The sequence below is a fragment of the Gobius niger genome, assembly GCF_951799975.1.
Source record: "Gobius niger genome assembly, chromosome: 3".
Lineage (NCBI taxonomy): Eukaryota > Metazoa > Chordata > Actinopteri > Gobiiformes > Gobiidae > Gobius > Gobius niger.
In genome coordinates, this window is record NC_136854.1 from 17,997,446 (window position 1) to 18,024,678 (window position 27,233).

At 42.4% G+C, this 27,233-nt stretch overlaps 1 protein-coding gene across 1 annotated transcript in view; it reads left to right on the forward strand.

Annotated features, from left to right (window-relative positions):
- Positions 1 to 1,548: 1,548 nt before the first annotated feature.
- Positions 1,549 to 27,233, forward strand: part of frem3 (Fras1 related extracellular matrix 3) — a gene marked incomplete at its 5' end in the record, with an annotated part of 30,022 nt that continues 4,337 nt past the window's right edge. Inside the window, 15 exons of the mRNA XM_079552674.1 lie at positions 1,549 to 6,550; positions 6,862 to 6,951; positions 17,084 to 17,230; positions 18,228 to 18,458; positions 18,945 to 19,070; positions 19,540 to 19,791; positions 23,018 to 23,167; positions 23,493 to 23,702; positions 23,980 to 24,177; positions 24,267 to 24,431; positions 24,539 to 24,721; positions 24,811 to 24,941; positions 25,350 to 25,508; positions 26,312 to 26,615; positions 26,689 to 26,820. Coding sequence (XP_079408800.1) covers positions 1,549 to 6,550; positions 6,862 to 6,951; positions 17,084 to 17,230; positions 18,228 to 18,458; positions 18,945 to 19,070; positions 19,540 to 19,791; positions 23,018 to 23,167; positions 23,493 to 23,702; positions 23,980 to 24,177; positions 24,267 to 24,431; positions 24,539 to 24,721; positions 24,811 to 24,941; positions 25,350 to 25,508; positions 26,312 to 26,615; positions 26,689 to 26,820 — 7,480 coding nt within the window. The remainder of the gene's footprint in view (positions 6,551 to 6,861; positions 6,952 to 17,083; positions 17,231 to 18,227; positions 18,459 to 18,944; positions 19,071 to 19,539; positions 19,792 to 23,017; positions 23,168 to 23,492; positions 23,703 to 23,979; positions 24,178 to 24,266; positions 24,432 to 24,538; positions 24,722 to 24,810; positions 24,942 to 25,349; positions 25,509 to 26,311; positions 26,616 to 26,688; positions 26,821 to 27,233) is intronic.

The following is a 27,233-nucleotide window of genomic DNA, read 5'->3' on the forward strand; positions in this document are numbered from 1 at the left end:
TGGAAATATGAGAGGGACATGCAACCTTCTTTACCACAGTTTTTGAACAATTTATTTGAACATAAATAATGACAATAAGTAAGAGGCAAACTTAAAAATAAAAAAAAGGATTTCAATGAATTCATCATTTAATTCATATTTGGTCACAAGGGACAAAGACCAAATGACCTTATGAGTAGACTTTGCCTTGAAATAAGACAACTGCTTATTTTTATCTGAGTAATATTTGCTGCAATATGACAATAGTGTTTTGTTTTTTTTCAGTTTTATACAAATCCAACTCACTTAATTCAAAGGACTTCTATGTATGAGACTTTTGCTGTATTTTAGCACAGTGAGTGCCTGTAATGCACCAGTCCCATAGCTGATGGCAGCTCATTGTCCCTCACTGTCACACTGTGCTCAGGTCTCCTCATGCCCCCTGACCTCAGCCACCTACTGCTGCGAAAGCAAACCACCACCCCAATAAATCAGCTCATTGACATGTGCTGAAGGCTGTGAATGCTTACAGGTTTCCATGATTTAAAATGAAAGATATACTTTTTTGGTCACGCTCGAATGCCACAATAAAATTAAAGCAGTTTTTTTTTATTCCTTTTTTGTTTTCATTGATTTATTCTTCACTTCACGGCGGCACGGTAGCGCAGCGGTTAGCGCCTCCGCTTCACAGCTAGAAGGTCCCGGGTTCGACTCCCACCAAGGACGGGGCCTTTCTGTGTGGAGTTTGCATGTTCTCCCCGTGTCTGCGTAGGTTTCCTCCGGGTACTCCGGTTTCCCCTACCACTAAAAACATGTGCAATAGGTGAATCCTCCAGCCAGGTGATTCTGACCATCAGCCGGGCTCCACATCTGGAGATGGGTCCCCGGGCGCGGCACTGCCGTCGACCACTGCTCCTTACGGGTTGCCCCAGCGGCATCGAAGGATGGGTTAAATGCAGAGGACAAATTTCCCTACGGGGACAATAAAGTTAACAAACAAACAAACAAACAAACTTAAGATTTTTGTAGAAAGTTCTGTCTGTAGCCTGCAGGCTTTGTATTTAAAATAAATATGTAGCACAACAAAACTTTGAGGAGCAACAACACTTACTGCCCTTGTAGAATGAAAAGGGTATGGCTGGTTAACAACAGTTTTTATGTATGTTTAACAAAGTTCTAAGAATAATGTTTTAGAATACACAACAAATGTGGTTCCTGTCTCACAGTTGTTCTGTGTTAGTAGGGGAGAATGGTGTCTGCTACATGGGGCTCCCCCACAGTACTGTCCAATGGCTTGTCTTAAATTAGCAATGGGGGCTGGAGGCTCCCTCCCCGTGCTGACAGAAGGAGGAGTCAAAGCCTGTCAGTGTCTACTGTTTCATTATTACCTGCAAAGCCCTGTAGCATTTACCACACTCGTGTGCCTGTGAGGCCACAGCAAAAGAGAGAGAGGAGCACAGGGAGAGGGCCAGATCATCACAGACTTTTTTTGCTGTTTTATTCTTTTGTCAAACACGGAGCTTACCACTGACTGATCCATTTTTAATTGCAGGACAACTAGCAGTGGACATGGCTGGTTGTCTGCAAAAATCTAAGCAGTCTCTTCTGCTTCTTATGTTTATCTTGTCCATAGTTGCAGTAGGTGCAGAGCCATTTGAGAGAACTCACCTGTATCAGCATAGAACTGGACCTAATGAAGACACTATCATTGTTGCAAATAATGGGATCAGGGTTCCTTTGGGACGCTCTGTGTTTTTGGACCCTCTCAATGACCTGGTGACAGAAGTGGAGCCTGAAGACCGCTGTCACATCACAGTTTTGGATAATGACCCTCTGGCTCAGAAACCTGGGATGCTCACACCTAAGAAGTTCCCCTGCTCTTTTGGACCAGATGAAGTCAAATACACTCACTTTGGATCCCGGAGCCCAAGCAAGGACCGTGTCAAACTGCAGCTCCGTTATGACTCCCAGACAGACACCGTGATTATCCCCTTCATGCTCGAGGTGGAGGTGGTCTTTCAGCAGCTTGAAATCCTGACCAGGAATATGCCCATAAATGTAGAAAAGCTCAATGGTGAGAGTAACACCATTGACAAAAAAGGCCTGGAGTTCTCCTATGAGGATGACGTTACTCAGTGTAAGATTACCAGTCTGGTCGGCGCTGGAGGTCTTCCCAGGTATGGCACTCTTTTGAACAACCCCGCAAATGGTCAAATGATTGACTGTGATGAGTTTGTGAAAATGGGCATTGTGTATAAACATACAGCCACGACCAAATCACCAAACAGAGACTTTATTCCAATGATGATAGAGTTGCAGGACAATGATGGTAACACTCTTATGCAAGAACATTTCCAGATGATGGTTAGAATTAGAGAAGGTGCAGAGAATAGTGCTCCTAAGCCCAGTTTTGTATCTATGATGATGATGGAGGTTGATCAGTTTGTAATGACAGCTATCACTAGTGACATGTTGGCAGCTGAAGATGTAGAGTCCGATGCAGATGAATTAATCTTTAATATAACCTCACCTCTGAACCCGCAGCAGGGTTACATTATCAGCACTGATGACCAAAACCTCCCTATCACCTCCTTTTACCAGAGAGACATCAAAGATCTCAAAATAGCCTATAAGCCACCTTCAGAGGACTCTGATGTGGAGAGAATCTTCCAGCTTGAGTTTGAAATTGTAGACACAGACGGCGCTGTTTCCGATCCATTTGCTTTTATGATTGTGGTAAAGCCTATGAATACCTTGGCTCCTGTAGCTACCAGAAACACCGGGCAGCTATTATTTGAAGGGCAGTCCCGTCCACTCTCCAGCTCACAGAATTTGGAGATCAGTGATGAGGACAACTTGGAGGATGTTCGAATTACTGTTGTTGATGGCCTAAAGCATGGGGAGCTCTCCGTGCTTGGGAGTCGTAGGAAGTTTTTCACGCCAGCTGATTTAAACGCGGGTATTGTGGTGTACCAGCATGATGGCAGCGATACATACAGTGACAACATTATCTTTAGAATGACTGACGGCAGTAACGAAGTTGAATTTTTGTTCCCTATAACAATTGCCCCAACTGACGACGAGCCCCCAATCATCAATGCTAACACCGGTCTTGTCTTGTTCAAAAATGAAGTCATGCAAATCTCCCCCTTCATCTTGAGTGCCTCTGATATTGATTCTGAAGACTCTACAATTAAGTTCATTTTAGAAGCGCCCTATTCAACTGTAGGTGAGCTCCTGCTAAGGCAAATTGAGCCGCCCTCCGACCCATCTCTCTGGAAATTCAGTGAAACAGATGAGATGTTCGAGCAAGTGGTCACCGAATGGTTCCAGCAAGACATTCTTGATGGGAAGCTCTTTTACCGCCACATTGGCCCTCACAGCACCACCACTGTAATCGACCAGTTTGCGTTCCGTGTGCAAGATGACAACGACCCTCCTAATCAATCAGGAGAGAACATTTTCACAATTAAAATTCACCCTGTGGACGACATATCCCCTGAGCTTTGTCGGGGAACTACTCTCCACATGACCGTCCAAGAGTATGAGCTGACACAATTCAAAAATAAATTCCTGTGCTATACTGATTTAGATTCGGATGACAGGGATCTCAAATACACCATTGTTAAGCCGCCAACGGACACTGATGAGAACAATCCGGCCGCCTTAGGTGAAATTGTCCTGACTGACAATACGGACATTGTAATTACAGAGTTCACACAGGCTCAGGTTAACCACCACAAAGTTACCTACAAGCCACCTGACCAGGAGCTCGGGATCACTCCAAAAGTAGCCCAGTGTGCCTTTATTGTTGAGGATACAGCTGGGAACACAGCAGACGGCCTATTCACTATTTTCCTTCAACCTGTGGACAACAAACCACCACTAATCATCAATACAGGTTTCATCGTAATGGAAAGGAGCTCATTTGTGCTTACTAAAAAGGAGCTACATGCCACCGACACTGATACAGATGATGATAACATTGTCTTCACTGTGATTCAGGTTCCTCAGCATGGCAAGTTTCAGTATTTTGGAATTGATATGACCAGTGGGGAGACGTTTGTGCTGGAAGATATAGCGAGTGGCCGCCTTACTTACATCCATGGTGGTGACGAATCTGTCAGTGATAGCATCAAGATCGATGTCAGTGACGGATTCCACGAGGTTCCAATCACAATTAAGATCACAATTGATCCAGTAGATGATGAGGTACCCACAATTATGCTTCCTGCGGGCCTTCTTGGGGCCTCACTTGATGTTTTAGAGAATGGGGCAGCTGAGATCACAAGCAATGTGATCCAAGGCCGGGATGAGGACACAGATGACCTCATGCTCACTTTCATTGTAGAAGAACCACCAAGACTTGGTGAGATTCTTGTAAATGGTGCTCCCACTGAACGATTCACACAGGCAGATATCATCAATGGACTTGTAGTGTATGCTCACACATCTGGAGAAATAGGACCAATAAAAGAATATGACTCTTTTAATCTTACCTTGTCCGACATGTCAGATCAGTGGGTTGTTGGGGGGAACAAGGTTCAAGGGGTAACTGTCCATGTCACTATTCTTCCAGTAGACAGCATTTCACCGATTGTCAGTGTAGGAGAGCAGTTTGTTGTGGTGGAAGGGGAGAAGAATGTCATAACACTTGACCATATTCAAACTGAAGATGTTGATACTGACAATGACGATATCCTGTGCACTATTATTGTTCAACCATCTTCTGGTTATGTGGAGAACATCTCCCCGGCTGCAGGCTCTGAGAAGTCCAGATCAGGCACTGCTATCACAGCCTTTGACATCAAAGACATTACCCATGGCCATATCTACTACGTGCAAAGCATCCATAAAGGCGTGGAGCCTACAGAAGACCGCTTTACTTTCCGCTGCTCAGATGGCATTAATTTCTCAGAGCGCCACTTTTTCCCTATTGTTATCATTCCTGCCAATGATGAGAAACCTGAAATTTTTGTTCGGGAGTTTTTGGTGATGGAGGGCATGAGCTTAGTAATTGACACACCCATTCTAAATGCTGCTGATGTGGACATACCTGGTGATGAGTTGCACTTTGAAATCATAAAAAATCCAAAGCATGGCGCCATTGTGCAACAGCTCAGCACTGGCACCATTCCAGTGGTGACATTTGACCTTGAGCAAATCAAAGAGGCTTCCAACATTGTTTATGAACATGATGATTCTGAAACCAAAGAGGACAGCTTTGTTATCAAGCTTTCAGATGGAAAACACACAGTTGAAAAAACAGTTCCTATCATGGTTATTCCTGTGGATGATGAGACTCCTAGGATGGCTATCAATGATGGACTTGATGTTGAAATTGGAGAAACTAAAGTAATCAATAACAGATATTTGAAAGCCACCGATCTTGACTCAGAGGACAAAGATCTGACTTATAGTGTGCGCTATGGTCCTGGTCAAGGTTATCTTCAACGTATCACTGCACTGGGAGACGTTGTTGGCAATATTACACTGGGCATGAATTTCACACAGGACGAAGTTGACAAGCAGCTCATCCAGTACGTACACACTGGTCAAGAAGGCATCCGCGATCTCCTCAAGTTTGACGTAACTGATGGCATTAATCCTCTGATCGACCGCTATTTTTACATCAACATTGGGGGCATTGACATGGTCTTCCCTGATGTTATTAACAAAGGTGTGACCCTCAAAGAAGGAGGTAAAGTTACTCTAACCACTGACCTTCTCAGCACCACCGACATCAACAGTCCCGATGAATTCCTCACCTTTAGCATAACTAGAGCACCAAGCAGAGGCCATCTTGAGAGCACTGACCACCCTGGTGTGCCTATATCCACCTTTACTCAACTGCAGCTTGCCGGAAACAAAATCTATTACATCCACACTTCTGATGATGAGATGAAAATGGACAGCTTTGAGTTCGAGGTCACAGATGGGTACAATCCTGTGTTCCGTACCTTTAGAGTATCAATTACTGATGTGGACAACAAGAAGCCCGTTCTGACCATTAATAAACTGTTTGTTGAAGAGGGACAAACCAAGCTCATCACTCCATTCGAGCTAACGGCCGAAGACAGGGACACTCCCGACAAGTTTTTGCGTTTTATAGTGACTCAAGTGCCAGTGCACGGACAGTTGCTTTTCAACAATACCCTGCCAATAATTTCCTTTACCAAGCAGGACCTTAATGAAAATCTGATTAGCTACAAGCATGATGGCACAGAAACTAATGACGACAGCTTCTCCTTCACCGTCACCGATGGAACCCATAATGACTTTTACGTCTTCCCTGATACGGTGTATGAGACACGCAAGCCCCAGATGATGACCATTCTCATTAACACAGTGGACAATGGTGTTCCCCAGATAGTGGTCAACAAGGCTGCCGCTTCACTCAAAGTTCTCCAAACAGGACACATTGGTTTCTTGATTACGGGAAAGGTCCTTCGATCCGAGGACCGGGACAGCAACCAGAAGGTTCTGAAGTACATCATCTCAGAGGCACCTCTTTATGGCTTCCTCATCAACACCGAACTGGGCAACGACAGCATCAAGAGCTTCACGCAGGGTGAGTTCATGGCATTATTTTTGGATGAAGCATTTTTTGATAAACTGTTTATTTACTTATGCTATTTACTTACTACTATACACGGTTAGCATGTTTAAATAGTTGTGTCAAATGAGCATGTTTAAAATACCATGGCTGGTCTTAAGTGATTAGAGTGGACTAACTGAAAGCCCTCAGATTACTGCTGTGACCCTAACAGTTAAACTGCAGCCGTAGGGATGAAATTAAGACTGTGTAAAAATGGCTGGTGTCAGTTAGCTTACCTTGTTGTTAACTAACACTGAGTTTGCCTATTTTTGTCATACCAACAGCTGATATCAATGACATGAAAATCTGTTACGTGCTGCGGGATGGGAGCAATGCTACGAGTGATATCTTCTACTTCACCGTGCAAGATCAAGGTAGGAATGATTATATTTCCAAACTTGATTTCTATACTTCCAGGTGTTTGTCCCTGTGTTCACATTACTAAGACTGTGGGCAGCTGGCCACGACAGACATAGGCCGACAAAACACCAATCTCATCACAGAGTCAAAGGGCACTTAGGCCAAACACTTACTATGGGTCGGTAAAAGTGGAAAAGATGTGACTATGACATCCTCACGGATTTATTGTCAACAGACAATAGAGTCCGTTCCTTTAGGGCATTTCCCAGAGCTGTTAGATGTCTCCTTTTATCGTGTGCTTAGAGTGACCCAGAGTTTTATGTGGACATGTGCGACAAAATATGGACTCAGCTTATAGAGTTATTGATTCCTTTTCTACTAGATTGAAATCACGAGGGAAACAGTTTACTGCTTTCAGATATGTTGTTCTAAAACATAAAAGCAGCACTATTTTTTACCCTATTTTGTATTACAATACACATTTAACCAGGTGGTCTTTTGCATACTACAAACAAGTCTCGGTTTACATACATACACCAATGACATGCACATTGTTGTTGTGTGAATCAGAACAGAAAACATGTCACTTTCAAAAAGCACACAACTAAAAACCCAAGGGAACCCCCGAAGGCCAGTGGTCCACTCCTGGGAGGCGTAACAGAGTGGACTTAAAAGGTAGATGGTCCTATATAACCTGGACAGGCCTGGACACGCAGGTAGAGCATACTGATGGTCACCTTATCTGGCCAAAGATCAAGATAGTGCTTCTAAATTTAAGTGATGTTTGTGTGGGAAGCAATAGAGATTAGTGCTTCAGGTTAACTCTTTGAAACTAAGCTAAATGTGAAGCTATCTATTATTAGTGATTCAGCGTAGTGAAGTTAGCCTAATGATAAACATTAATAGCAATTCAGGGTATTAACTGCCTGTCAGTCCAATCACTGCAGTTCCTCTCCACTATAGAGTGACACAGTATTTGAATGAATGCAACTTAAGCAATCCTCAATATAGGCACTGAAATGGGCAGCTGTTTAAAAGTCTTTGCAGCCACTAAAAGATACCTGTCACACTCAATAATCACATATCCTTTCTAAAATGTGGGTCTAGAATAGGCTGAGTATTATATTTTATTAGCAAATATACAAAGTAGAGACATAGAGAACACTGCAAGCAATATACAGTAATTTTGGCCTATGGTTGGTTTATGTAATGTTTGTGCGTAAGTAAAGAACATTCTCTTTTAACTCAATTTTGCTGCTACTCAAAATTAAATTGTTACAAACTAGTCAAATTAAATGTATACTCATGTCCATGACCATGATGAATCATAAAAGCTGTAAGCCACCCTGATCTTTTTTTGCAACCCCGGCGTTAGGCTTGATATATAGTGATGGTATATGTGTGGTCAGTGTGGCACAGCTGAATGTTGTAATGGTGTAACAAGTGTGTCTCGGTTGGGGGTCAGGAGTGGACATTGAGTTTCACGTCGGCAGTCTGAGTGGAGACCTGCTGCTGGTCACACTAAATTCCTGTCTGGAGAGAGACGGCACGTGCCCTAGGATTTTCCTAATTTTCTTTCCAAAACGTGTTCAGTTTTGGGATTTCATTAGTGCAATGTAAATAAGGGAGTTTGAATAGTGTGAGCCTGAGCCTGAACCTTGACGATAGCAAAGCATCATTATGATTTATTTTATGAGACTTCTATTTTCTTCATTGATGCACTTATTGCAATTAGGCAGTAGCATCACAAAGTTTTTTAAAAAGATCTAAATATATTTAAGGAGAGGCATTGCATTAGTTATAGACTTTTTATAGAGAAAAAACATGCAAGTGACCAGGTCAAATAGTGCCTGCAGCAACTCTCAGTGCAATAAATACTTGTTTTTACAAGTGGATCCACTGCTCCCTTATATTGTCGTCCATCAGTGGTGCATGAGCCAAAGGGGAAGGACCTCTCTGACTTAAAGTGCCACATGTCAAGACATCTGTTGACTTTTCTGACAGTTTTAGACCCAAGAAAAAACAACCTCAAGCTAAATGAGTCAGAGCATAAGATTGATCGAACACCATCGATTTTGACATTTTTTTAAATGAAAATGTTTTGCGTGAGGACATGAAGCAACACTGAAAGCTCAAATACTGGTGTCCAATCACACCATTACATGTTAGCAGCTTTGGTGTGGGATCTTAGACGCCGTCGCTCCGAGTGTTATGTGATCATTCCGAGTTGGGACAGGAATGCACTTCCTGGGAGACTGCGGGCTCCGTGTCCGCAGACATAGCCGTGCGGGGAAGTGCAGCGGTATCCCGTGCAGACAGGTGTGTACGTGAGAGGCAGGGCTTTAGTAGATCTTCTTTCAAAGTCCACTCTCCACTCAGTCCCAGCTCTGCAGAAATCCAACCCAATGTCAGATAGCCCCATAACCCACGGGCCGGGGCTGGACTGTGGGCTTTGGTGGGTGGGCACTTCACTTCCCCACAGAGGACAATGTTACCAGCAGCTCAGTTCCAGTCAAAAAATGAGCTTTAGTGTTATGATTCAGAGATGGTATCATAAATCTTCTACTGCTACCAATATATTGTATCTTGCTATTACTACTTTTATGACTTTGTTTTCACTCGAGAACTGCTTATAAATTGATTACTTCAGTATGAAGCTTAGGAGGTAGTGTTACTTCTTTCACTGTTTTTATTCTACTGCTTCGACTATAACTACAGCATAATACTTCTGTGAACACGACTGCATTACTACCCTTAAAGAAAACAAACTATATGTTGTGGTCATCTCTGCTTGTGCTGTCTCCTCACAGTGCCATGTTCCATCCCTGACTTCCTAACAGTGTTTTAGGATCTAACATGTCACACGTGTCATCAATCTGTGGAGATTTACTGCCTACAGGAGCCACTATGAGAGCCCCCTGTAGCCGCTGTAGAAAGCTCAGGCCTCTCTGTGACCCCCCGAAGCCACCCCCCTCCCATTACAAACTCACCCGAGTTCTCACTGCCTGTCCTACATCTTTGCCTCTATGCGCCTTCAGGTCGTCGGGTTCTTAAAAAAAGGTTTTACATCTGATCCTACTTTGTCCACCTTGCTGTGTTTCTTGGTTCTCCGATGACCTTTATGTTTCCTCCCCTGTCTCTGTTTCTGGCCTAAATCCTGAGCTTTGATAAATGTGGGTTGGAGGGACGCAGGGCGGGGGCTTTATGATGTATGAGTGCGGCGGTTATTCTTATCCGCTCTCAAATGGCAGAGCTGTCGTCCACTCTTTGCTGAGCTGTCATAGAGTTACACTTCTGTTGCTGCTTTTGTGTTTTGCTCTTTTCATCGTTTGGCTTTCGTCAGATCTATCAACATTACTTTTTTAGTCATTTGGGTCATGCAGGGTTGAGTAACTAGCACAGCAGATTAGTATACAGTAACTATATTCTGAAAAGAGCGACACGGTAGCGCACTGGTTTGCTGATTCCCAACGAGGCCTTTTTGTATGGAGTTTGGATGTTGGCTCCATGTTTGCGTAGGTTTCCTCCGGGTGCTCTGGTTTCCCCTACCACTAAAAATATGTACAATTGACCAGGATGAATGAGAGTGTGTTTGAGAGTGCGATTGGGGGACAAGGGAGTTTCATTGGCTTCATTAACAAGAACTGTCCCGACCAAAATAAAATAAAAAAAAACAGACAATAAACAAATGTAGTTTTTAAATGTAAATGAGTGTTGTTGATTTCTTAAGATAAAAATATCTATATTTTTTTAATTCATGCAGTCCTTATATTTGAAGGGTTTAGTGGTGCTAGGCTAGTGCTAGGCTAGTGCATGTCTATGGTAACTAGTAGCCTGCATTAAAAACAGTCTCACCCAAGCACAGTGCACCTGAGGCAAATCACTTATAACACCAGACCACCCATATAAATGTAATCAATCAAAATGATTTTTTTTTTTTAAATAAAACCATTTTGCATTTAAAATAACATCAGCATCAGCTTCCTGGTTGTAAGCTAGGCAGCGGCGGAGTGATCTGCTAGGTTTCCGGATCTACAGTAGTTTGTTTACCCGCGGCCGGCATTACTACACATGGAATTCACAAAGGAGCTTTCTACAAATCAGATATGGCAACATTTGGAGGACTAAACGATGATTTTGAAGAGGTCTTTAATGCAGGCTACTAGTTACCATAGACATGCACTAGCCTAGCACCACTGAATTCTTGAAATATAAGTACTGCATGAATTAATATATATATATATATATATATCCCCAAATGAACAACACTCAGGATAACTAGGAAATGAGGCCCTATGTAAAAAATCCTGAAATATCCCTTTAAAGCAGAACTAAGTAACTAAGTCATGCCCCTAAAGGCCATAAGCGCCACTGCAGGTGTCGTAGCATGTTGCGTTTTTGTTTTAACTCATTAATTGTCCTTGAGAGTAAATACTACGCTGACAGAAAAGACAAAGGGAGAAAGGGATATTGTACATCGTGCCACAACCCAATGCCATAATGGAGATCATATTTGGCATATGAGGCGAGGTGCACCTTGGCCTGAGTAGTAGCCACTTGAAAGACAAGCCTTATTTATGAACTGAATTCATGACTACAAAGCCCAGACAACATAATTAGGTCTTAAAATGTGAACCTATGATACACACACACATCAGAAGTATTCACTTTGATAAGAGGAACAAAGTTGTTTAACAGTTTGTCATCATGTGGTAAAAGCCAGCGGTGGTGACACTTTGGGACTGTCAGATAAAGATTTACTACGTCCTTTGCGAAAGTAGCCCCCTGCCTCTGTGATGTGTTGATTTACAGACTGCGCTGCCACTCACTCTCCTCAAGGAATGATAAGTTATTAATACGCACACATCATGAAGCATGACCAACAAACATTTTTGGAACGTATGCAGAAGCTCATGCTATTTTTGAAGGGTAACAAAAACAAATGGGAAAAAACTTTTTGCATATCTTATACCCATCCAGTGACACCCCTCTAAATTAATCGCCCGTGTAGATATGATTCTGGGATATGCAATAGCGTGCATAGTTGAGAGGCAGCTCTATGTATTTATACCAAGGGAAGATTAATAGGGGAAATACAATAATGGGTATGCTTGTTACTTGATGAGATATTCTTAGAAGGTTGCTCGTCCTTGCATCATGATGTTAAAAGTCTTTTCTCCGGCTTGACCTTCTATCACCCACCTGCATCTATGTATGGGGCAGTGTAAATGCGGAGCAGGAGATATGTGCTGAGGATGCGCACCGCACCGGGGAAAATCCAGAGTAATGACGCGTTTGTGTTTATTTGTAGCTTTGAAAATCACGTATAGGAGTGTGTGCGTGGGCGTGTATGTGCAGAATGTGTTTGACGATTGATTGTTGCTTTGCCGAGTTGCTGATGAGAAGCAGATGTTTAGAAGTAGTGGATTTTGGTTCATTTAACGTTGATTTAAAGGGTATTAGGACTTTGTGCCCTAGATACAGCATGAAATAACATGCTCAAATCAAATATTTATCTGTTTAAACTTGCCATGTTGATTTGTTCACACAAACACATCAACAGTATTGTGCATGATGTCAAACTTGTTTCTGTGTGCATGTTTTGGTTTGGGTTTGTAAGTCATTGCCAATAGTCCCATCAGTGCTTTGCTTGGTTTCCAGATCCTGTGGCTAAGAGTAGGCAGCTTGATGAATCTAACTCAGAGATCAAAAGATTCTCCTGAAAGATAGTAGCTACAGCACTTACATACTTCTAGACCTCGAATATGTGTACTATGCTGTCTTATAATCAGCCAAATCACTTACAATCAAATATCTAGCAGTATTTAAATGCTGACAACATTACAGCTATGAAAGGTTATGGTCATACACAAAATAAATGTCATCTTTAAGTGTCACCACAGAGGTTTGGATGGTTCTGTTCTGTTTTTAAGTCATTATGTAATTTGTTCTAACCTTGTAGTCATCAAAACTACAGTACAGTCCTCCTTTCTGAGTATGATCCCCTATTTGAGTCTGCGTCAATCACATCAATTCATTGAATAGCTGACCCTCACAGGGACATTCAGAATTAAGGACGGCCTATAAAAGATTTCATCTCAGCGGGAATTACGATGATTGCCACTTTGGAAAGCTAATGGTAATGCGAGCTGGCCCAGGCTGCTACTGTATGTATTAAGTTTGATAGGCAGACTAATATAGCATGTGCTGTAAAACCGTCATGAAGTGCAGCAAGAATCATGGCATGGCTGCCATTTTGATTTCTTTATTGGGGTCTGCTTTGAGTCGTACTTGTTATGGGAAGTGTTTGGCCTTGTGATAGCTGGAGCGGATGGAAACACTAGAGTTGGTAGATCTCTAGCTCTCTTGTAATTTGTAACTATGAAGTACTTTAAATTGCCATGTGTATGAATTGTGCTCTACAAATAAACTTGCCTAGTTGCGATTTACAAAAACAATGCGTTACAATACTGTAAGATTCTACTACCATAGAGTCATGTGCATTTCAGAACAAATACTAGGTAATTGCCATTTTTATACAAAGAGTCAGTAAATTTTAGTTGCTGAGGACATTACATTGCAAGCTTTGGGATTTAATCATTTCAAGTTTTCTAATTACAATTTCGATTTGATTGTGAATGCATCTTGCTGCCCGACTTAGGTCTTTAGTGTCTGACAGGCCGTACAAAGGAGGCAGGAGAAAGAGAGGGATGCCCTGTGCTGAAGCAGGGGGAATAATGGCATTTTGCTGAAGATGGCCCACCCAGACTGAGGCCTGCTGTCAGTTGTTTGGCCCCTCGCTGAACAAAGATCGTGTTGGTGGGGGCAGCACAGAGGGGACTGGGGGGGTGTGAGAGGTACAGCTGTCACTCTGCTGCACATTACATGGGAATTTGGCGGAAAAGCAGTACTGAGAGTCAGATCGACAAAGGCCGGGCCGTGATGTGAGAAAACTGCTTGTGATCTCGAAACTTGTAATAGTGGCTTAAAACACAGGCAAATACTGTACTTTCAAACTTGGCTATGATTTTTTATTTTGGAGTAGACTCATGGTTTCAATGAACCCAGCAAAAGTTAACTGAACAGCATGTTCATTTGAGAAAGTTAAATTGATAATGCCTTTAAGTTTGTGAGATCGTAAGTCACTGTTCATCTCCAGCTGTGAAGCCAGGCTAATGGTCAGAAACACCTGGCGGGAGGATTAACCTATTGTATATGTTTTTTGTGGTAGTGGTGTGGGTGGAGAGATGTATTTCAGATTGATAGCCATTCTTCCTCACTACATCAGTATCTTGTCACCATTGGGTGTGGAAAGTGAATGAATAATAGTGTAGTGCTTTGAGTGGCTTGTGTAATTGTAAATCCAAGAAATTATTCCAAAAGGTAACAGCTCTTCCCTCTAAAAGTTGATATTGATAACATGCAGCAATTAAAGAATAAAAATTACATTTAAATATAATTAGAAATATAAAGCAATTGTGATTTTGCCCATAAAAGCCTTTTACATGACGCCCATTGTCTAAACCTACAGTAGAAAGCATTTTCTCTTGGCTCTGTCCATCTGATAATCCCTGATGATAGTCACTGACTACGCTTAATGGTTGGTGCTATCAGCTCCAAACAGGCAGCGTGCCAGAGCACACTCTCTGCTCTCGCTCAAACTCTATCCCATCATTGTCCTGTGTCAGAGGTTTGTAACTCTACAAGAGGCTGCACTGGTTTGACTCCCAGGCCTTTCATGTTGTGAGGCGTAGACTGATGAAAGATCTTATCTATGGCTTTTTGCTCAATAAAGCTGTTGTATAGGCTCTGTTTAATATGTGATCTATGCTGTCCATCAACACTGGAGAATTTAGGCCATGGGAAACAGACATGATACATACGTCCTGTATTTTTAGCCATGACTGGTGGAAACCTGAGCGTGGCACAGGGTAGCAGCCACGCCCACTGGGTGCTGCCCTAATTAGCTGAGGTAGCCTTGTAGTCGTATTATTACATTGTTAAGAAATACCAATACTGAGACTAAGCCCTGTGCTGTGACCCCCTTAGCCACTGCTGATCGACAGTTGGTCAAAGTGAAGTACTCTGAGAAAGCATAGTTTTACAACCAAAGTACTTTTACATTTGACTGTGCGTATTTATGTCTGTGTAAAAAAGTTGTTTGTTTTCATTTATTGTTTAATCAGCCGATCGTGTCATAGCACAATGAGCAAGTATTTTTACTGCTAACTATTATATGGAAATTTAAAGTAATAGTCTGTAAGTTTAAATGTTTTACAAACTAAATAGATTGTGTATCACTGACAACCTGGTCCTGCACTTTGACATTAAGTTAGAAGTATTATTAAAAAATTATATTGTTCCTAAAGTCCCTCCTTTCGCTGATTTCAGCCACCAATTAGAATACCCGGGCTATCACTCTGACCAATGAGACAAACTTTCCTGTGAACCGGCCTGTCAGGTCCAATCAGGAGGGAGGGGGGAGGGGGCTTGACCGTTTGAAAATTGTGCAACCTCGGAATGGCTTTCAGGTTCAATCCGTAGGGGACTTGATTGTTTTTTCTTTTGAAGTCAATCTATCTCTGTCATTCTGCAATATTACAGACCATCAGTTTAAGCCAGTCAATTTTGAAAATCTAAAACTTACTTTACTTATTTAAAATGTTGGAATACATTACCTGGGTGTACAATTGCGAAACCCAACTCAACATATATGGTGTATTATTAGCCCACTTCCTTTCAGTTCTATATGTGTCCTTTAGTCTTGCTGAGGCTAGTTTTGTCTACCTGGTGACAACATATGGGCTGTACAAGCGTCCCCTTCCCAAACTCACCCCCCATTGTTGTCATTCTCTTTGCTCACATAGCATAAAATGGACCCAATTTCATCACTGGCATTGCGGATTTTGAAACAAACCTGTTGTTATTTCAAAACTTGGAGCTACTACTTTATCTATAAATCCGCATTCAAGTGACCTCTACACATTCTAAGCAGTAGGGTCAACGGAGGAGTTGTCAGGACGAGCGCTCATGCACAACTAAGTGCCACAGGGCTGTCTCACCTCCCTGATCTAAAAAAGCCTAGTCCCTGTGACCCATTTTACTGCTATAGTCACAGGTTTCCCAGATTCATCCACTGTGAGAGGACGAGGCACAGGGCTGTTTTTGCTGCCAACCTCCGTAAGTGTCTCCGTCAGGGCAGTGACCAGAACTGAGCCTCCGTTTGAGGGATTACACCAGTCATGAGATAGTATGGATTAAGACTTATGGCTGTGGATCAGTGGCGGGTCACTTTTGGAGAGCTATAGATGGTCCCGTAGATGGTTCCAACCTAAATTAGACCGTGGGTTTGAGAATTAGTATATTCTCCTTTCAAAAATGTATGTATTTGCTGATGCTGTCCACTATCTGACATTTATTTGCGTCAGATACTAATTTGCGTGTTCAAGCATGCAATTCTTTTGGGGGTCGGTCTTGGGGTGGTTTTGAATCATGTCACACACGTTTATTCTGTGGCTTCACACGATTATCAATTGTCAAAATGTTCTTACGTCCTTTGTATCACGTTTTAAAGTCACAAAAGCTTTTAGAGTCGTACTTTTCCTCATCATAATGTCAGTATCAACATAAAGCATGTAATCTATTCTGGGGGCCTGTACCTGTTCCTGAGAGCTATCATTATTCACCAATGCTCCCAAGCTTCCTTAGAACCCGGGAGTGTAAAACAAAAGCAAAGGTGGTAAAAGAAACAAAAACATGTTGTACAGCATTTTGTAATAGCTTATGCCTATAATGTCAGCCCCTGTATGTTATAATTATTGCACTGTGATTGGTTTGGTACGTCTACACTACACTTTAGAAATGTAGTTTATTCCATACATAACTGTAGCATACACTAAAACAGCACTGGGTTAAAGATAAGCCACAAGTGACAGGAAATTCAAAGCTAATCTTCTTTTCTCTTGGTTCAGCTTGTTTGGTTTGGGGAAGTCTCGTATCAACTTATCGTGTTACTGTTCCAAAATTAAAATGCCTGTCCACGCACTTATGCCTAAGCCCTAACTGTTTATATGCCCCAGTAATACATACTCTCTCCTTCCTTTTGTAATTGTAGGAGACTTTAAGTGCCTTCTCTGTCGTCTCTAGGTGGAAACAAACTGAAGCCTCAGCCGTTCCGCCTCAACTGGGCGTGGATCTCTCTGGAGAGGGAGTTCTACTTGGTGGACGAGGATGCTAAATTTCTGGAGGTGACTCTGAGGCGCAGAGGCTATCTTGGGGAAACGTCGTTTGTCAGTAAGTGTGTACGACCGGGTTATCGGTCCCGCCATGTGACATAATGACGTTAAATTCTTGAACATTATGATGGCAGCTTTATTTTCTTTTATTATCTCAGTAAAATGTGTTACTTGATCCTTTCCAAAAAGCTGCACACAAAGCCATTTACGTGAAAGATGATGACGGTAAACATCATACCCTTATTAGCATGCCACCGTTCCTGAGATTCACCGCTTATTTAACTACCCCCTGGCACTGTATTCTCTCATTACAGCGACACTGGAAAGGCCAGACATGTAATAAAACATCCACATTGCCCTCATCTGAAAACTAAGCTGATTCTTGTAAAGCTGAAGAATTTCTCGCATTTATTGCCGCTATTATGCCCAGAGCGTCCTGAATAGTGTGACTGCTTTGTTGTGCCGTTGGTCCAGGGCTCCATTGGCAGCTGCACAGCAAAGAGCGCTGATTAAAAGCACATATGACCTTCCAGTGTAAAGGTCACCTAGAAATGTCAACATAGTGCTCATTTAGACCCCCCCCTGACACCCCATAACGCACCATGTGTTAGCAACGGGACTATTTTTGTATAGGATTGGGCATTGTAAAGTAAATAAAAAGGAACAGGTCATGCACTAATATTGTAGACATAAGAAATAAGTCAACAATACTTATAAGCATTGAAACAAAATTGCCATTAAAGGTCACGAGATAATGGAGAAAACAATTCCAGACCCTCATAAAGTTAATTTGAAATAGATTTTTCTTTTAGTCCTTTTCTTCACTAAGAAAAGGATTTATTATGGTTAACAAGTTACTTAATTCTTCTACACATTACTACACTTAGGTTTTCTCCCAAAACCATCCAATAGTAGCTGGGAGCAAGTCCTACTTTGGTATGGTAACTTGCATAATGGGCATTCCTCAAATTTGGTTGATGTAAGCTAACCAACAGACATTGTAAAGCCTCCAGAATTCCTTTTTTTTCCTTTTTATTCATCTACCTTTTCTGCAGGTATCGCTACCCAGGACGGCACGGCTGTGAAAGATAAGGACTTCAGGGGCAAATCTCAGAAACAGGTTCAGTTCAATCCGGGGCAGACCACGGCCACATGGAGGGTGAAGATCTTTACGGACCAGGAGTTCGAGACATCCGAGAACTTCAAGATTCAGCTCTCAGATCCGGTCATGGCAGTGCTGGAGTTTCCTGATGAGGCCACAGTGGAGATCATTGACCCTGGCGATGGTAACAAAAATACTGTATGATTTTTGAGGAAACACATTTTGCTTGTAAAAACAGAGCTACAGTGTGTTCATTGTAGAACCATCGATTTGTTAGCGTGCATGTTAATCTTTGGTCACGTGTAATTCCCACTATTGCCAGAAGACGGCGCTCTAGGCCAAATTCTAAATCCCAACAAGCCTAGTCTTTCTCTCTCAAGGGTCTGTTCCATAATTACACTTTATTTAAAAAGATAAAACTTAAAATACCAAAGCTGAGGCGTCCAAAAGAATGTTTGTAAGCCACGGTACATCTATTTTCATACATTACTTACTACATTACGTTTTGCTAAAATGTAGCCATTTTGTGTGTGGTAAATGATGGCCTTTCATCACCTGTCATGTATGAGAGAGAAACATGTTATAAAGCCTTGCTGTAAGTTTCAACACAGTGTTAGTGCTAAGTATTTGTCATTCTGTGCTAATCCGCTGAATTGCTTTCTCACAACAGAGTCTATAGTGTTCATCCCTCAGGCAGAGTACAAGATTGAAGAGGACATAGGAGAGTTGTTGATCCCCGTCCGTCGCTCCGGAGATGCCAGCCAGGAGCTTATGGTGGTTTGCCACACACAACAAGGTATTAGACGAAAGAAAACTCATTTAAATCCTTAAATAGCGAGTTAGATCAGTATCTGTGAGCACATTCAAGGTTCCCATTGGTTTGCCTATACTGTGTAACTCTGAATTAATAAAAACATAAACAAAGAAACAAAAATCAAAAATCTAAATATTGATAGAGCTTTTACATAATGTTGAAGGAGGCTCAAAGGCTGAGACAACTGGCCGGAGTGATCCTTAAATTGAAAGATGTGTGTTTGTAGTCGGCAAGAAAGTGTTTTGTCGTTCCAAACTTAATCGGGTGTTTCATAAAATAAAATGTTACTGTAGTGTTGCTGGAGAAAAAAACAGCAAATTGGTGGCAAACAATGGGCTTGTGCAGCTTTATCAAATACAATATTATACTAACAATAGATGACAATGTTTCAAATATAACCTGACGCTGCAGAACACTCAAGCACATGTTTTCTCTTGCCATCTTTCTTCAGGCACAGCCACGGGCACGATCCCCAGCAGCGTACTGTCCTACTCTGACTACATCACCCGCCCCGACGACCACAACAGTGTGCTGCGCTTCGATAAAGACGAGAGGGAGAAATTTTGCCGCGTTATAATCATCGACGACTCCCTGTACGAGGAGGAGGAGAGCTTCAACGTCACCCTCAGCATGCCCATGGGGGGACAAGTGGGCGCCAAGTTCCCCAGTGCCAAAGTGACCATCCTGGCAGACAGTGATGATGGTGAGAATTGTCTATTTAGGACACGGAAACCAGCAGTTTTGAAGCTATATGAAACTATGGGCAATGAATTGTCCAAATTGGACCAAGAGAGACTAACATCAACACAAAGCATAAGAAATATTGAAAGTGTTGACTGCACTAACCTGCACTGGATACAATAGGCATCTGGGCAATGTAATTAAGTTTAAGTTTAATGGTTTTGTATAGCCCAATATCACAACAGAAGTCGCCTCACAGGGCTGCACCAAACATTAAGGCAATAAAACAGAGCAATAAATATGACAATTAATATTTTGGAATACTATTAAACACTTTTCAAAATAAATGCCATAATTTCTATTTTAAAAGTTGCCATATTAGGTCCCATGGTGCCATTTTGTCCATGTCATGACTATTTTTAAGAACTATCAGACAGTGCAACTATTCCAGTCACCACATCTAAAGCCCTGGTTTCTGCTCCAAAGCTATTACAGGCTCATTAGCTCCTCTACATGCCGTTTACATCATGCTGGACTTCATCCATCCACCACACTCTGCCTGTTTGAGTGTTGGATACCAGACAACAATAGACAGGTGTAGAGGGAGTGGAAACGTTGGCCGGGCCCCCCAGTGGATGTCATGCTACCCCCGTGCTCTGTTTGACACATGAAAGCATTTTAAACAGGGATGTGTGGCCCCCCCCCCCGTCTTCATCGGCATTCAAAGGAGCTCAGGGGGAGCGGAGGGCATCCTTTTGTGTGCGGGAACTAAAAGGCAGGTGCTAGAAGGAGAAGTATTGAGATGAATTACAAATGACTGGCATGTTTTTGCTTCGTCTCACGAGCTAACGTTTTTTCCAGGACATCCTGTTTTGACAAGTTGAGGTGTCTGCAGTTCCTTTCAGATACTGCCATGTTAAAATAACTTAATAAAAACAATGAAAGAGGAAACAACTAAATTAAAATGTTAGTAGTGGTCCAAACTCATTCCTAATTTTTGTAACATATTTGTAGCATAGATACAGATGCCGTCTCTGTAATCGCCCATATATGGTCATGTCTGAAGCAGTTGAGGGGGAAACAAAGTGGAGAAGAATCAAAACTTTCTATAATTACTCCAAAACTACTTTAACAAATTCTGAATTGTGAATATAGTTTTCTGCCCAATGAAGATGCAAAGACATGGAGAGGAGGCAAAGTGGTTCAACAGCCCATAATTACATAAATGATGGAGAATTATTTTCGACTGCCGTTTTTTCACTTCTACTGAACAATCGGCTGTGAAAAAACATTATGGACCCGATTCAGACTTTATTTGTGAGTGATAAATAAGTATATATTACGCCAGAAAACGGCTAAAGCGTGAAAAATTGTGTTTCCCAAAACATACTTCCCTCCCCCTTGGCGAGGCCACGCCCCCTTGTATGACGCGTTGCTGTGTGTATCCATCCCACTTCTTCTCTGGGATGGATTTATATACATGTTTCACATCTTGCAGGGTCACTTTTCAGGGTCACTTTTACAAAAAATGCAAGAAAAAACTAGACTGTAGGTATGCTTCATAATTAAATGCACAGTGTTTTTCCCACAATATAGTAAAAGAGGACAAAAAATATTTTGTTTTGCTACCAGAAAAATAAATCTGGTATAGTGCCTTTAACTATCTTAAAACGCTAGTCGTATTTTTCTTTACTGCATAGTAATAGTGCGTAAATGGTGTGTAAGTAGCATGGTAACTAGCGATTTTGAAATTGTTTCTGTATGTTCCCTCTAAATTTACTGTCTTTATATCAGGATAGATAGATAGATAGATAGATAGATAGATAGATAGATAGATAGATAGATAGATAGATAGATAGATAGATAGATAGATAGATAGATAGATAGATAGATAGATAGATAGATAGATAGATAGATAGATAGATAGATAGATAGATAGATAGATAGATAGATAGAACTTATCTCTTCCTCTTGCTTGCTGTATCGTGACGTTGCACTTTCTTCCCATGCTATTTGTAGCTGGAGTACAATAGGTGCTTACATGTAAATAATATGCATTCCCAGACAAGCAAAGAGACAAACAGAACCTCCCAGTGCAAAGCTCTATTGTGGCACTGCTTCTTGGTGGGTCTCGATGTTACAGCCCGCCGTAAACCCATTCCATGCTTCAGTAAACTTCGTGGTTTGGATCCGCGCCAAGATCAAGCCCCTATTGTTATTCTATTTGTCTGACTCTTCCTCCCACTGATCTTTAAGGTCGCCATGTTGGCACCAATTTCCTTTTACAAGCCTTTCTTTTTTTTGTACTAAAGAGTAGAGAGAGTAAAAGCAATTGAAAATCTTCCAGGAATCTGTCATTGTAGCTACAAACTTCTGGAACAAGTCAAACTGGCAGATATTATAGCATGGAAAAACAGTGTAAAGATAAGAAATGGACTATTTGTTACCAGTTTAAATTCAAAAAACATTTATTTGTTTCTCTTGTGTCTTTTGAGTTCCATCGGATCTCAACATGATGTCTAAACTATCTTAAACCAGCGTGCACATACTTTTGCTTGCTTCTAAACATTTCTAAAACTTTTTTTGCAAGGAGCTATTGTAAGATGCATAAAAGCTCTGGTCCTGGAGCCTCACATCCATTCATCTGAAGGAGCAGAGCGCGATGAAAACAAGCTTTATACGCCAGTGACGAGAGATTAATTGATGAGTCTGGGGTCTAAATTCTTGCCCTCTTTCTTTGCTAATTGGAGGCTTGTCTCTTCCATCTCCACCGTGCGGTGCTTATCAGCCGCACAATCGCCGCACACCCAGCACATCCCGTTAGCTCGCACAGGCACACACCTTGTTATTCAGGTGTATCCCCAGCCCCTCGGCGCTGAGTTCAGACTGGGGCTGTCTTCTTATAAATGTTAAAGGGGGGGAGGTCAAAGGAGGACAGAGATAGCAGGGATGACAGCCCACTTCCTGTGCTGACTCACAGAGGACACATGAAGAAGCTTGTTCTGTAACCATATCCATATAAACATTAATGATTTAACTAGTTTGGAGATGTATGTGTTTCTTGCATGTTTCGCTTTTGATTCTTTGTGTTTAGCGGTTCACATTTCCGTCTTCTCTCAGGTTTTACTACAACAGAATGTCTTTCAATCATTATTCATTCCAATTGACTTGATAAGGACATTTATTTCTAAGAAAATAAATCAATTCCCATAATATTGACTCATTCTGTTCTCTTTCCCTCCCAACAGAGCCTTCATTGTATTTTGGAGAGCCTAAGTATGTCGTGGATGAGAGCTCAGGCTATGTGGAGGTGAAGGTATGGAGGACAGGCACAGATCTGTCCAAGACCGCGACGGTCACGGTCCGCTCCAAGAAGAGCGAGCCTGTTTCTGCAGAAGGTGAGAGCAACGACGCAAAATAGCTCGGACATTATAACAATTACTGTGTCCATGCACATTTAAGGGGCCTATGCGAAATCCTGTAGGGGGACTCCATGTACCATCCTTGAACAGGCCACATTCTGTTCAATTTTGTAAGGGAAATAGAGTGCTACAAAATATGATAGTTACAAAGGAAATTGGTCTCGTGAATTGTGAAAACACTACCTTTAAGTACTATCTAAATAAACTGTTGGAAATGTTTTTCTAGTTACATGAGGCTTATCATTTGAGCCACATCTGCTAGAAAACGACCCCGTCTAACTCTGCGCACTTTGTGTTGCAGCTGGTTTGGATTACGTCGGCATTAGTCGGAATCTGGACTTTGCTCCCGGTGTGACGATGCAGACTTTCAGGGTGACCATCCTGGACGACCTGGGACAGCCGGAGCTGGAGGGACCGGAGACGTTTGACTTGGTGCTGTACATGCCCATGAATGCAGTGTTAGGCGAGCCCAGCAAGACCACGGTTACCATCAACGACAGTGTGACAGACTGTAAGTACATAAATAATTACTTAGGTGCATATATTTCCTAAAAGTTTTGTTTCAAAAAAGGTTATTATCGCCTAATATGAGAAAATCCCACCACCTATATTTACCCAAACACAAGCTGCCTACATCAATAGTACAATACAGGACACAATGTTGAAATATTATCACAAAAGACTGTGTTGTTATTATTAATAATTGATGTTGTAAGTGATGTTCATGCATGAAAGCAGATATTTGAAACCGCGGTCTACTACTAACACTTTACCCATTATCTCCACAGTGCCAAAGGTCCAGTTCAAAGAAGGCAGCTACAAAGTGGATGAGTCTGACGGAGAGGTCCGGGCCATAGTGTACCGCAGTGGAGACATCAGCATCAAGTCCACGGTGCGCTGTTACACTCGCCAGGGCTCGGCTCAGGTCATGATGGACTACACCGAGAGGCCAAACACTGACGGCTCCATCGTCACCTTCCTGCCCGGTGAGACGGTCCCGCCCGCCTGTCCACCCACATGCAAAAAAAAAAGAACCACTTCTGTTCCTTACATTTTCTCATGTAAATTGTTCCAGGGGAGAGCGAGAAGCCATGTGTGGTGAAGCTGGAAGACGACTCGGTTCATGAGGACAATGAGGAGTTCAGGCTGGTCCTGGGATCGCCAAAGAGCGCGTCCAAGTTTGGAGCCTCTGTGGGAGAGCAGAAGGAAACGCTGGTCACTGTCACGGATGAGAAAGACAGTAAGACTCAAAACATTCCCATTATATTAAAAAACATTGGTGTCTATTGAAACTACACCTATGTCTTTGAACAATCTCATCACAAAATGTTCTCTTGTCTCTTTTAGAGCCCATCATCCGCTTCTCCGAAATCAAATTCAGTGTGCGCGAGCCCCAGGTCAAAGGGAACATCGCTGTCGTCAAGATCCCCATCCTGAGAATCGGCGACACCTCAAAGGTCTCCGTGGTCCGTGTGCACACTAAAGACGGCTCCGCTACCTCTGGAGAAGACTACAACCCACTGTCAGAGGGTAAAGCTTTCGACTTAGCAAATATATCACTATTTGGTAGATCAACAAGGCACTGTATTCATCTACTATTGTTGACTATGGTCCGTTAGATGTGGAGTTCAAGGCGGGAGAGACGGAGCACTTTGTGGAGATCGAGATCCTGTACGACGGCGAGAGGGAGATGAGGGAGGCCTTCATTGTTCACATGAAGCCCGACGACAACATGGTGGCCGAGGTGCAGGTGGGGAAAATCACCCATACAAACACATAAGCACAAATGAACAGCGCGCCCTACATCTGAGGAGCACGTGAGCATGCGCCGTGTCATGGCACCACCGTGCGTTAAAATAGCTGGGACAACAGCTGGCATCTCTGTCAGCCCGACTGGGACCGCAGGGTTTTATAAAAAGCCTGGAATGAAACGGCCGCTAGATACAAACTGTAGATGGAGCTATAAACAGACTGGTGACATTCTCCACATTTAGCCGACCATTAGCTTTGAACTGATTAGAATCTGGATGCAAAAGCCTTGTTTCCATCTAATTCTTTTCCCCCTACATGACAGTATATAACCCTTTCATTACCCACAATCATCTCTGAGCGGTACATTTGTTCATTTCAGTTCGTTTGTTCCCTCTGCTTCCCCCAGATGAACAAAGCCGTAGTGTACATTGAGGAGATGGACAGTGTAGCGGATGTGACGTTCCCGGCTGTGCCTCAGGTGGTTTCTCTCCTCATGTATGACGACACCGTCAAGACCAGAGACAGACCCCACCCGCCTAACGGATACCCCGTTGTCTGTGTTACGGTGAGCAGGTTTATTATGGATTGCACTATTGATTTATTTTTATTCTATTTTTCGTCAAAAAGGAAAAAAAACTGCAGATGAATTCTCAATTTGAAACTGGATGGATTACTGACTTCAATGCAAGAAATGTGCAGCAAACTTCATCTTTTATTTGATGCAAAATAAATGCCCAAGGGGATGAAATCAAGATACAATGGATAGAACCAGTTTAACCTCTTAACCCCTGCCTCAACCGAGCACATTTTCTCCTCTTCAGCTTTACCCAAATCTAAAAGCTTCTCGACTGGAACCTACAGCCTATAGGCCAGAATAGCATCTCATTTGAAAGCTAAGACCTACAAAACTGATCTTGAAATTGATCACTTTTTTGTCGCCTGTTTTGTTGCGTTTTTGTCACTTTTTGATAGGAAGCTTTTACATTTGGGTAAAATCGAACTGGAGAAAATGTGCTTGGTTAAGGCGGTCGATAATGGGCATCTTATGTAGTATTTTTCCACTTATTACTGTAAATAGTATTAAATTGTATTTTTCAGGTTAAACGCTGACTATATATTATTATGCAAGGAGTAACATATCAACAAATCCTTCTTTAAAATGACTGTAGGTGCTATTTTGTGTCCCTTGAGCGTGTATGTGGGAGTGCCACATGTGGGATTTTAAGATAACAGCCTTTGAGGTATAATTTCACAGATAAATCTACAGCAAAAAGTTCATTCAGTGAAATACGATCAGTTGGTAGAGCAAGCGCTCCCAAAACGAACCTAAGCTGAGCTCTATCTGAATTGCCTTGATCTTTCCCGCAGGCCTGCAACCCAAAATATCACGACTTCGACAAAACCGGTTCTATCTGCGCTGCTGAGAACATCAACGACACCCTGACGCAGTACCGCTGGCTGGTCAGCGCGCCCACGGGCTCGGACGGAGTGACCAGCCCCATGAGGGAGGTGGACACCAACACGTTCTTCACCAACACCAAGTCCATCACCCTGGACTCCATCTACTTCCGAGCCGGCTCTCGGATTCAGTGCGCCGCCAGGGCTTTCAACGCTAACGGAGATGCCGGTCTGGAGCTGTCGAGCCACATCGTGGTGGTCAGCAAAGAGGAAGGTAAAGGATATTATCGGTAAGTTGACTCATAAGTCATTGGTGGTGTGATTCTGAGTTGTATTGTTCCCTGCAGGCATGTGTCAGCCTCGCGTTGCAGACACAGTGGGGGCAGAGCCCTTCTCCGCTAAGATCCGCTACACGGGCCCGGATGACCCGGACTTCCCCAATCTCATCAAATTGACAGTGAACATGCCGCACATGGATGGTATGTTTCAGTTGTGTTTGAACTCCACAGACCTCCAAGAAGGCACTTTTTACCTAGACAGTGTTTTGTTTTTGTCCTTCAACCGTCTTCCACCGTGAGTCAACCGTGACAATGTATAATAAACACAAACAAACAAAATCTACATTCTTTCAATAATGTAAAGCAGGGTTAAGCAACGTCAGGCCCGGGGACCGAACCAGCCCTCCATCATAGAACCTCCGGCTCTCAGGATGATTGTGAAGAATGTCAATATCATTACTAGGGCTGGGTACCGTTTACTGATACCAGTCTGGTGTATGGGGAAATAATCATTAAATCCAAGTTTTGATGTTGTTGAGACGGCATTAAAAGAAGTGACTTGGTTGTTTCAGCTCAAATAAATTTTTTCCCATTCTTTTCATATTTTTGACCCA